The 12,985-nt window shown below is 47.4% G+C and overlaps 1 protein-coding gene across 1 annotated transcript in view; it reads left to right on the forward strand.

The window, feature by feature from the left end:
* MAP2K5 (mitogen-activated protein kinase kinase 5) overlaps nucleotides 1–12,985 on the forward strand; it is a 217,208-nt gene that overhangs the window by 71,090 nt on the left and 133,133 nt on the right. The window contains exon 8 of the mRNA XM_075346067.1: nucleotides 5,468–5,532. Within this exon, the coding sequence (XP_075202182.1) occupies nucleotides 5,468–5,532 (65 nt within the window). The remainder of the gene's footprint in view (nucleotides 1–5,467; nucleotides 5,533–12,985) is intronic.

Here is a 12,985-nt window from a genome sequence, read left to right on the forward strand (position 1 = left end):
AAACGACAAACAATTTTTTGAAACTGAACGACGTGTCAACGATCAACGATTTTCACCCTATCTGCGATCGTTCGGAGTTGCTCGTAGGTGTCACACGCAACGACGTTGCTAACGATGACAGAAGTGCGTCACGAAAACTGTGACTCCGACGACATATCGTCAGATAAATCATAGCGTGTAAAGCGGCCTTTATACACACATACATATCCATACTGTACAATCTATAGACCCACAAAGTACACTGATGACTATTTATGCCTTGCATCCATAAGCTGTGTCATCCATGGGTGTAACGTAGTCTCCAAAAAACACAGCACAGGGTTCATGTCACCATAGTCTGTGTAAACTTTTATAACTTGCTGTGTATGTGTACAGTTACATACAAAGTTATTCAACCCCCATTGCAAATTTGACTTAGTAAAATTTACAAACTTTTTCCTCTTTGCAATAAACCAATGAAACCAGAATAAAGTAAATAGCTCAACACAATTATTATAACAAGTGGTTTCTCCATATTCGACACAAAATACCACTATTACTGACCACAGCAGTCTGAGATACTCAACCTTTTCATAAAGTATTTCTTAGTATTTAGTAGAGCACTTTTGGCTGTTATGACCTGCTGCAAATGTGATGTATATCCAGACACCACCTTCTAGCAATGTTCTTGAAGAATCTTAGCCCATTCCTCCAGGGCAATAATTTACAGTTCTCTAATATTCCTAGGATTGTTTAGGTGACTGTGATGTCCACTCCAGACTCTTTCAGGACTTTTTCAAAAACAAGCTTTTGTAGTCTTTGAGGTATGTGTGGGATCATTGTCACAGAAAGCACAAAGTTTCTCATAGGATTTCCCAATGCCGAATCCAATGCCAGATGAATGAAATCAGTCCCAGATCATCATGAGCCACTACATTGCTTCACTGTAGGCATCATGCAGCCTCTGCTATGCTTCACTGTAGGCAGGGTGTTCTTTTCAGTATAGGCTTCATTCTTCCTTCTCTAAGCATACTGCAGATCCATACATCTGAAAGCTCCAGTGCTGTTTCTTTGCTCCACAGAATGGAATCCCACATTGGGATTTATATGGTTAGGAGCATATTTTGACTTTTCTTGTGCTTTTGGGTCAGTAGAGGTGCACGACTTTTAGGCTACTTTCACACTTCAGTCATTTCAAATCTGCCAGGTCCGTCGTTGCAACTGAACGGCGGATTCGTCGTTTTTTAGCAGTCAACGGATGCAACGGATGAGTTATTTCACAGGATTCCGTTCACTGGAATCCTGTGAAAAAACTGATTTGTCGCGTCCGTTACATCCATTGTGTGTTTGTTTTACGTTGGATCCGTCGTGATCCGTTTGTTTTTGGGACAGCCCAATGGGAGTGCCAGACATGCTGGGCATACTCAGTAGAACATGACGGAATCCAGCACTGGATTCCGTCGTGTGACGGATTATGGTGGAATCCTGAACCATAGACAACCATTATACCTCTTGACAGATTGCGACGGAATCCTGCGCAGTGCGTTTTTTTGATGCTCCAAAAAAGTTAGTGTCAGTTCCTTCCGCCCAACGGTCAGTCATTCCACAACTGTTCGATCTCACGGCGGATGCAACGCAAGGCCTTCAGTCACAATCAGTTGTTAATACAAGTCTATGGGGAAAAACAGAATCCTGTAAAATATTTTGCAGGATATCATATTTTCTCAAGGCAACAGATTGTGACGGATAAAAAAAGACTGAAGTGTGAAAGTAGCCGAAGTCTGGGAAAGGAGACATTCATTAAGGACCTTACTGTGTCAACTGAAACCTCACTGTTTGCTGCCACCAAATCTTTTTGCAGGTCTTTTGCAGTTGCTCAAGGATTTTTGACCATCTGCCTCCTCAAGAAATTGGCAGCTGGTGATGGTGTCCTCCTTTTTTTTTTTTTTTTTTTTTTCCCCCCATGACCAGTTGGTATAGTCCGTGTTACTACTATAACTGTGCTTGTGAACTCTGCTTCGTACTGTATCTCCAGGAACATGCAATTCCTTTGTTTTGTTTTAATTATTTTCCTTGTTTTTACAAGGCCGTGATGAAGTAACCATTTTTTCTCTATACCTGTGTCTCTCATGAATTGGTGACAGACCCCATTTTGATGAACTTCTGGGTGATAAGATTAATGCAACTAATTTGTTGGTGGCTGCTAAGTTTTTACATGCGTTGTATGGGGATTGGGCAACTTTAGTAAGTTATTTGCAGCGGGCATTTACCCAGGTTTTTCGTCTAAGGCTAGGTTCACATTTCCGTTGTTTTGCATCAGTCACATGCGTTGCTTGACGCATGTGACTGATGCGTTGTACAACGGATGACAAAGAACAGAATTCATTGTCGAACTTCGTTGTGTGCGGGGGGCAGAGCGCGAGATGGCGGAGTTCGGGATGGGTGGAGCAGGGCCATGGCGCTGAGGACGGCAGTGCCGTGCAGACTGCAGGGCTGGGGACAGGTGAGTGAGTGTGTGTGTGTGTGTGTATGTGTACACATGCGGAGTGCGGGAGGGGGCGGAGCTGAGCGGGGAAGTGTCGGGCTCCCTGCACACGTATCCAGGGTAAATATCGGGTAACGGCAAAGCACTTTTTGCTTGGTTACCCGATATTTACACTGGTTACCAGCGTACAGCGCTTAGCGCTGGCTCCCTGCACACGTAACCAGTGTAAATATCGGGTAACTAACTAAAGCGCATTGCTTAGTAACCCGATGTGTATCCTGGTTACGTGTGCAGGGAGCCAGAGAGAGCATGCGCAGCAAAATCCTACGGATTGCGCTGCTCAAAAAACATTACAGGCTGCGTTCCTTACGCCTGGCAGTCAGTCGTTCCACGACTGATCAGTCGGGCAGAGGGTGCAACGCAGCATCATCAGTCACAATCCGCCGCTCATACAAGTCTATGGGAACAACGGAATCCGCTAAACGGATTCCGTTGTTTACCAGAGCAGCGGATTGTGACTGATACAATTTAACGGAAGTGTGAACCTAGCCTAATGCCACATATTGCCGAGTTCAGCGCTCAGCCCTACACACGTTGAATGGAATATATAAGAGACAAATACCCAATATAGCCATTATGAGGTAAATGCAGATGGATCCATTAAGTAAAGGAACCAATTATGTGGCAACTACTCCAAAACAAGTAAAATAACAGGATTGGTGCGGCAGACATATCTGCTTCCGGTACTCCATTTTAATGGAGTACACGTGACCCCTTTTTGTCATGAACAATGGGGGTAGGTGACCAGTATTGATTTTTGAGGAAACCCCTTTTAAAGAGCTGAAGATTTTTAGTTTGGTTAATTAAATCAGGCTGGGGGCATATATTTTTTCTATATCTGGAGATGTGGGGCTTGGTGGATGTGCGGTAACCTTCACACGCTCTCCTGAAAACGTGTTAAACAGGCTAACCCAGTCACTTAGTGTCCGTTGGAGTCGCTGAAGATCCCCCTCATCAGCCCTCCCTCGGTGTGACCCCCCCGCACCCCTGATATATCATCCCAGCCTGACACCTTTTATCAAACTTTAATGAAATGACCCAGGCAAACAAATTGTCATTAAACTTTCCATCACTCTGTCCCTTGGTATCACCTTTTATAAATTGGACGGCAAATGTTGTATTGATCTTGCTGTTCTTGCAGCTGAACTTGAAATGACCTGGGCCCTGTGTTGTTTATTGCCCCAAGTTGCTTTTGGCTGACACTTTACATCCTAAGCCTGACACGTTCTTCCTCTGTCACTCATTTTCCATGTTGTCTGTCTCTCTCCGTTTTCATTTCTCTCTTAATTCACTCGCACCACCTCCAACGTCTCCCATCTGCGGTCTCCCCTGCGCACGTCTGCCTGACTCTTCCCTCACTCCTGCTTCCGTTCTTCGTCATTTTCAGTCCATCTTTTTTTTTCTAGACCTTCTATTCTGTACTTAAGCGTTTTAATTTTTTTATATTCTTTTTTTGCCACTTTACTGTCTCGGTTGCACACATAATATTTCCCAAATACAAAGTTATTACCCATCTAGTGCACATAAAGGACCATCTCCTACTTGCCACAGTGGCTATATGTCCGCAGAGCTGGCTCTCCATATGGCTCTTCTGCAGCAGCCTGGAGGTTTCAAACCATTTAAGATGACTTGTCCCCAGGTCAAAAGTGGCCAATATTTGCTTTTATTTTGCAGTCAGATTTTTTTTTGTTGTTTAATCCGCCATATAGTTCCAGAGATACAGGCCTGTATATTCAGTGCTAATTTTTATTGTCTTCACCAAGGGGGAAAAACTGAGAGGGTAATAATGCAGAGCAGCCCAAAGACAGAGAATCTGTGATCTGCGACCCCATGTACAGGCCATTAGCACTAAATAAAAAGGCCCATACCTCTGGTACCATATGGCGGTTTTAAAAATAAAACTAAATCTGAATACTTAGGGCAGCAGCCGGAATAAAATAAGAGCAAATAGTGGCCACTTTTGACCTGGTGACACGTCGTCTTTAAAGCTGGTGTAAATGGCAACCTGTAATATGTAAGCAGAAATAAAGGGCAACAATGGGCAAACAAAATACATTTATCCGGGTGCAAAAGAGTGTGTCATGGATGATAAAGGGACACCAGGGGACCTATGCTGACCCTAAGACTGGGAGCCATGCGCTCACCCTCACACCGGAGGTACCCTTTATGGTATGGTGGTCCGGGTCCCCGACCTGACCCTGTCTCCTGTCGGGCCTTGACTTAGTACCCCCGCACCCCCAACCCAGGGTAGGGCAGGACACAAACTAACACACCTCCCACAAGACAAAGACAATGGGGTAAAACTGAGACTCACTACACCGCGAATATCCACAGAGGAAAGACAAGAAGACACCCGAGGGAATATAGCAAAGAGGAAGGAGTAAGTCACACCAGGGAACTTTCATACAGCGCAGATAATAAATCGCTGATCACCAAACGGAGGATCACCACGGGGATCGGGATATCGCAACTGCAAGCAGAAACTATCTTCGTCAGTCTCATACTACACTCCCCAGCCTTAAATAGGAGGAGACCAGGTGTGGAAGGAAATCGGTAGCCTGGCTCACAACACACTGCTCCAAAAAGAATTAACCCCTGCACGGCTGGGAGCAGTGAAACAACTCCGCAAACATCCAGCCGAGCTGAGCACTTGAGAGACCAGGTTGCCTGTGGGACTCTGCAATGTGAACAGAGTCCGATGCCTTAGAAGTAATCCGTGTGTGCAAATACGGACAGCGCATGGCAGAGAGTGATTCCAGGTCATAATAAAGTATTGAGGAGTTGCACTTTAACCTATTTCATCATATATTCTGATAGGCACAAATTTTCTTTTACTCCTTTAATGACCAAAATAAGTATACTATGTAGTGTTCTTTTTTTTTTTTTTTTTTCTACAAGATTTTTTGTATATTAATTTATTTAATTTTTTTTTTTTTTGTGTAGATCAATGAACTTGACATCCAGAACCGTGATATTCTTGGCCATGGAAATGGAGGCACCGTGTATAAGTAAGTATATAGTTTCAAGGGCATAGGTATACAGTGTTTTAAAAATATGGCAAATGTGTTTTGGAATTGCATGTTTTTTTCCTTCACCGGTGCCATATGATGGTAAAAGGCGATATAAAACTGGCGGAGCTACTGATCAAATTGTACATTGCTCAACTGGAAGGGAAACGAAGCTGGCAAGTACTCCAGGGGGTAGTACTATTGGCCCGAGCACATAATGTAGCCTAGGTATCTTGTGTTTGGTTGTAGCTGTCTGTGATAAACCTTTAAATGTGTTATTGCTTTAACTTGTATATGAAGATCATGACTAAGCGTACTTTAACAATGGGATCACAGATCACAAGATCACTGAACGGCAGCTGTTGGATCATCCCGGGAAAGGATAAAGCGTCTTTTTTTTTTTTGGTCCATCCTGGTTGATCTTTGAGTATTGTAATGGCTGCCAGGCTACGTACAGCAGGATAGGCTACATAAGCTACTGTCACCAGATCTATTTGTGTGTGGCCTGCAAAATGATTGGCCAACACAGCTGATAATCAACCTCTTTTAATGATTCTACTTGGCCACTACAACACTAAAGGCCGCTTTACACGCTGCGATATCGGTACCAATATCGCTAGCGTGCGTACCCGCCCCATCTGTTCTGCGACACTGGCAAATCGCTGCCCGTGTCGCACAACATCGCCCAGACCTGTCACACATACTTACGTTACCTTCCCTGGGACGTCGCTGGGACCGGCGAACCGCCTCCTTTCTAAGGGGGCGGTTCGTTAGCGTCACAGCAACGTCACTGCAGTGTCACTGAACCGCCACCCAATAGAAGCGGAGGGGCGGAGATGAGTGGGACGTAACATCCCGCCCACCTCCTTCCTCCCGCATTGTGGCCGGGAGGCAGGTAAGGAGAGCTTCCTCGTTCCTGCGGTGTCACACGGAGCGATGTGTGCTGCCGCAGGAACGAGGAACAACTTCGTTACTGCTGCAGTAGCGATATTTGAGAATGGACCCCCATGTCGCCGATGAGCGATTTTGCACGTTTTTGCGACGATGCAAAATTGCTCATAGGTGTCACACGCAACGGCATCACTACAGCGGCTGGACAAAATCCGTGACCCCAACGAGATCGCTGTAGCGATCTCGTAGCGTGTAAAGCCCGCTTAAGTCCACCCACTCAGACAATCCCCTGATGAGCCAAAGAATCCAATGGAGCCAATACACATTAAAGGAAAGTCAGCCGAAGACCGCAATTTAGGTTTCTAATGCCCCATTTGCATGGGTCGATCCAGAGCATTAAATAACCGCCGATTGTCTATGTATAATCTCATGGAAGGTCATTTTCTGGCTTGTCTACACAGGTAAACAAACTATTCAAAAAAAAGGCAATGGTTAAAGGGAATCTGTCAGCAGATTTTTGCTACCTCATCTGAGAGCAGCATGATGTAGGCAAAGAGATCCTGAAGCCAACGGTGTATCGGAGTTGTTTACGTAGGTCTTGATGAGGAGTCATGCTGAAGTCCGACACTCCTGATTCATGAATAGATATATACCTGTTAATGAATCTGGAGCATCTGATGAGTTGCCTGTGCCTCCGTACTCTATGCCAGAAGTCTCACTGCAGTAAGGTACGGAAGTGAGTTTTCCGGTATACGGAACACTAGAATTAATCATGAATTAGACAAGTTGTGTCCCTGTGCGTCATCTTTCCCCAAATCTACCTATTTTGTCAAAGTTGGGAGAAACAGGAGTGAAAATACAAAAGTTGCAAAATTTTTAGATTAGAGTTACAGCTAAATTTTGTGTATTTATGTTCTGGTGTGAAATCATTGATGAATCGAGCCCAAAGTTGATTGAGATCTGTGACTAGGATTCAAAACCGGACATGTCACTGTGAATGTTTGTAAATTCATGGTCCGCAAATAGAAAGAGGTGTGAAAAGCCTCATAAAGCAGAGGTTTATGTAGGTTTTCTGAGACTCAGGGCAAGAATTCAGGTTGGTACTCCATACCCCAAACAGTATCACAAATAATCATTTACATCCAGGTACCTTATAGATGATGCTGTCTCTGATTGAAATTGCTCTTTCTTTTCTTCATCTTTTCCAGATGCCATTAGACTTTTCACATTCCCAGCTAGTCTCCGCAGACTTCCATCTTCTCCTCTTGTACAGCACATCCCGGCACGATACCCTTAAAAATAGCTAAATTATTATAATACTCCTGAATAAAAATATATGCCCTATACTGTGGCCCTAACTAAATGTTCCTCATTGTGTTCCCTGCACACAATATGATGCACACGGCCCTCTTATGGTACATACCTTTCACTCTGCCCTCTCCTTTCCATACTGGGCCTCATCTTCACACTGTCCTCTACACTGTGTCCCCCTGTATTGCCCAGTCTCTATACTATGTCCCCTTATCACTCCCTCCCCTCCTCTGCATACTATCCCATCCTTGTTGTGGCCTCACACTGCCCCCCCCCCCCTTAGTGCTGCTTCTTCTCCATACCACCCCCTTATACTACCCAGTCTCTATTCTGTGCCCCCTCGCATTTCTCATCCCACAGTCTCCTCACTACCTCTGCAGTCATTCCATCCCCCTCCTTCCCCATACTGTGTCCTAAAATATACCACCTCGCTACTGATACTGGCCTCAATTTTCTCCCCCCTTCACTTCTTATACAGTATTTGCACCCATCCTGTCCTCTCACTCCCTATACTGTGTCCTCAAATTCCTCCCCTTTGCTCCCCATACGGTGTCCGTATACATTTCTCTCACCTAAATTTCTTCATGTAGTTACAGTAAATCTTCAGTGTCTTCAGCTCCACTGGAGCACTTACCACACCAAACTTCATCTGCCTATGCGGCAACAAGGAGTGACGTCAGCAGTGTGATTAGCTGACCTGATCACACTGCTGATGGCACCCTGATTCAGAACTCCCAACGGTCAGGGCTTCAATTGTACTTGTGTCTGAAAGACGTTAGTACAATTGATCACATGGAGTCGGCGCACTTCACCTTCTTTGAGCTGGTTCTAGGTTTGACACCCGATTCAAAGAACAGCCGACTACCAATACAGGGGGCTGCAAAAAGCAGCCGATTTAATCATAAGAAGAGCCATTGTTGCTGTTCTGTCGATGAGCTGAGATTAGGGATCTGCTACCATCCGAGAGAGACTGTCTGCGTCTCCCCAGCACTGTATAGGTAATTTTTATTACAGACTTTTCCTATCGTATAGTCGTCTTCTCTGTATAGTGGATGGAGGGTTTAGTTGTGCTTTCCTTCCCATCAGGCCAGGTGGAGAATGTGCTAGATCATGTAAAGTGCCTGCTCGTATACATGTATCCTATATGTTTCCAATCCATAATGACGAGATCAAAATGATTTATTATTATACTTTCCGTGCGGTCACACTCGCTCACACAGTAGTGTTAATCTAGACTCAGCAGATTTTTTTTTTCCTGAAATATGGCAGCCACATATTGATTTTTTTTTTTTCTTTTCTTCCTCCGCTCAATTGGATGAAAACTTGTTTGTGTAGCAATATCGGTCTGTCCAGAACCCTGAAACAATACTCTGCACGCACTGTAATCACCAGCCTGCTTCCCAGGGATAATAACGTTTCTGTAAAGAAATAAAGCCATACAAAGCCCCTTCCTCACACAATCACCAGGGGGCATTCCCGCCACCCCACCATAAACCTCCACAATGCAGGACTGGTAACAATTTCACTGCTGGATATTACAGCCAAGAGGAGCTCTGCCACGTGAGAGGTCAGCGGCCTGACCCCATAGCCCAAATATCATTTGTAGTATAATGTAATCATCAGGCTAACCTTATTACAGAATAAAAAACACCTTGTTTACTATCAAGTTTTCTTTGTCGCTCCATTGGGAGACCCAGACAATTGGGTGTATAGCTATTGCCTCTGGAGGCCACACAAAGTATTACACTTAAAAGTGTAAGGCCCCTCCCCTTCTGGCTATACACCCCCAGTGGGATCACTGGCTCACCAGTTTTTGTGCTTTGTGCGAAGGAGGCAACACATCCACGCATAGCTCCACTTTTTAGTCAGCAGCAGCTGCTGACTATGTCGGATGGAAGAAAAGAGGACACATATAGTGTCCCCAGCATGCTCCCTTCTCACCCCACTGTATGTCGGAGGTGTTTGTAAGGTTGAGGTACCCATTGCGGGTACGGCGGCAGGAGCCCACATGCTGATTCCTTCCCCATCCCTTTTTACAGGGCTCTGGGTGAAGTGGGATTTACCGGTCTCCAGGCACTGAGACCGTGCTCCATCTACAGCCCCTGGAGAAGATGCTGGATGGAGCGGAGTACATCAGGGACATGGCCCTGCTTCCTCAAGGTACTCTGTGTCCCCGTGCATTTGGCGCTCACACCGCAGCATGCTGGGTGTTGTAGTGCGCCGGGGGACATCAGCGCTGCGGCGCCTGTGCCATGGCCTCATTCAGCTTTGCTGAAGCAGGCTCACTTATGGGAATTGGTCGCGCCGGCCGCTGGGACTGCGGCGCGGCTGGCACTTGTAGTGCGCCGGGGACTTCAGCGCGGCCTGCGCTTTTACGGCGGCCGCGCTGATAACTAGAGTCCCCGGCTTTTGCGGCCTGCTTCCGTTCGTTCCCGCCCCCAGACCGGCCAGTCAGGAGAGGGGCGGGACGCTGGCCACTTCCAGGAATCGGTCGCGCCGGCCGCTGGCAGCGGCGCGGCTGGCACTTGTGGTGCGCCGGGGACTTCAGCGCGGCCCGCGCTTTTACGGCGGCCGCGCTGATATCTAGAGTCCCCGGCTTTTGCGGCCTGCTTCCGTTCGTTCCCGCCCCCAGACCTGCCAGTCAGGAGAGGGGCGGGACGCTGGCCACTTCTATGAATCGGTCGCGCCGGCCGCTGGAACTGCGGCGCGGCTGGCACTTGTGGTGCGCCGGGGACTTCAGCGCGGCCCGCGCTTTTACGGCGGCCGCGCTGTTAACTCGAGTCCCCGGCTTCTGGGCCTAGTCTCCCTTCGTTACCGCCCACAGCCCTGACAGTCAGGGTAGGGGCGTGACGCTGCATAGAGCAGAGCTGAGAGCTGGAGTATGTTTTGCATACTCCACCCCTCTCACTGTGTGCACTGTGAATCCGGATTCCCGCACTTTCTCAGGCACGCCCACGGCTTCCTTCTCTACAAGGACACCGGCAGCCATTAGTGTCAGTTTCTGTACGATACAGAGACAAGTGTGGAAGACCCTGGCATTCTGATAGTCACACAATCGCTGCAATAGGCGTTAAGCAGCACCTGTGGTGCTAACCCCACTAGTGCAGAAGTGCACTTATAGATATGCTTGTACTATATACATTGCACTGTTTGGTCGCACGTTGTATATACCCTCCTGGATTATGCGGAGGAGTTATCAGCATATTCTCTGTGTAAAACAAAGGTGCAGAACCACATGTTTTTCTATACAGCTGGTACAGCATGTACGGCTATACGGCCGGCAGGTACATAGACTCCCATTGTATGCACTAATGGCCAGGGGATGAGGACGGTGTCTGCAGTATTTACTGACAGTTTTTCTGAGACTATGGCTATGATACTAGAAGCCTAGCAGTCCGGACATGTCTCTCACAATATGGGCACTGTTGAATCATTGATCCATGGCCCCCCTCAGTGTGAATAACTAACAGCTCCGGGAATGTCACACGCATCCCAGAGTCACGGCTCTGCACGGACGTCAGTCCCAGACAGCCTAAGTGGGCTCGCTATGAGCGGCCTCGGTTTCATCAGGGTCCTAACAGAAGGACTCGCTGTGTAATGAGGCGGAAGTAGCGGCTCAGGATTCTGATCCTGAGACCGCTCTCAATCTGGATACACCTGATTGTGACGCCATAGTAAATAATCTTATAGCGTCCATCTATAGAATGTGGGTTATTTCTCACAGCTCCTCCAGTGGAGGAGTCAGCTTCACGTATTTTTCTGGACCACTCTGCCTTCAGAGAGGCAGTCCAGGAACACCACGCTTATCCAGATATGCGCTTCTCCAAACGGCTTAGGATACACGTTATCCCTGTCCCCTGACTTGGTCAAGGACTGGACCCAATGTCCCGAGCGGCATCCTCCAATCTCCAGGCTTGTAGCTAGATCCATAGTTGCAGTGGGAGATGGAACTGCAAACTCAAAGATGCCACTGACAGACAGATGGATCTCTGGTCGAAAGCCATCTATGAGGCTGTCGGCGCACCGTTGGCTCCGGCATTCTCTCCCTTGGGGCACTCCAAGCTATTTCAGCTTGTCTTACACAGATTGACACGGTTACACGTACATCTGTGCCGCAGGTGGCATCCTTAACCTCTCAAATGTCTGCATTTGTTTCTTACGCGATTCAGGTTGTCCTGGACTCTGCGAACCGTGCGGCGGTAGCCTCCGCTACTCCGTGTTTTTAAGCAGAGCCTGGTCTGCTCGTTAAGTGAATGGAAGGCAGATTCTGCTTCCAAAAAAGGTTGCCTAACCAGTTGCCTTTTTCTGCTGACCGACTGTTTGGTGAGCGTTGGATGTAACCATCAAACAGTCCAGGGGTAAGGATTCATCCTTTCCTCAGCCCGGACACAACAAACCCCAACAGAGCAAGAGGCAGTCGGGGTTTTCGGCCTTTTCGAGGCTCGGGCAGGTCCCATTTTTCCTCGTCCAATGTGGACTCAAAAGGATCAGAGGAGCTAAGATTCTTAGCGGGCTCAGTCTCGCCCAAAAAAGCGACAGTCTGAAAACCCGCTTCCAAGGCGGCTTCCTCATGACTTGCGGCCTCGGTCGGTAGCAGGCTCTCCCGCCTTGGCGATATTTAGCTGCCATAGGTCAATGACCATTGAGTGTGAGACATTCTGTCTCACGGGTACAGGATAGAGCTCACTTCTCGTCCTCCAACTCGATTCTTCAGAATTTCTCCACCTCCCGGCCGGGCCGCTGCTCTTCTGCAAACAGGGTGCACTCTATAGGCAGAAAGAGTGATGACCCCCGTTCCTCTTCAGGAACAAGGTCACGGTTTTTACCCCAAATTCTTTGCGGTACCTATAACAACGGGCCGTTCCGTCCCGTTCTGGATCTAAAAATGCTCAGCAAGCTCGTGGACACCAGGCGGTTCCGGATGGAATCCCTCCGCCATGTCATCGCCTCAAGGTCCCAAGGATATTTCCTAGCATCATTAGGCATCAAGGATGCTTATCCACACGTGCCGATTGATCCAGAGCACTAGCGTTTCTACGCTTCGTTATAGGAGACGAACACCCTCTGTTCGTAGCTCTACCTTCCGGCTAGCGACAGTCCAACTGGTCTTCGCCAAGGTCAGGGCAGCAGTAGTCACAGTCCTGCACTCTCAGGGTCACTCTGTGGTCCCGTATTTAGACGATCTACTTGTCAAGGCACTCTCTTAGGAAACATGCCAACACTGCCCGAACGTTGCGCTGGAGACTCTCTA

The sequence above is a fragment of the Anomaloglossus baeobatrachus genome, chromosome 4 (genome assembly GCF_048569485.1).
Source record: "Anomaloglossus baeobatrachus isolate aAnoBae1 chromosome 4, aAnoBae1.hap1, whole genome shotgun sequence".
Taxonomy (NCBI): Eukaryota; Metazoa; Chordata; class Amphibia; order Anura; family Aromobatidae; genus Anomaloglossus; species Anomaloglossus baeobatrachus.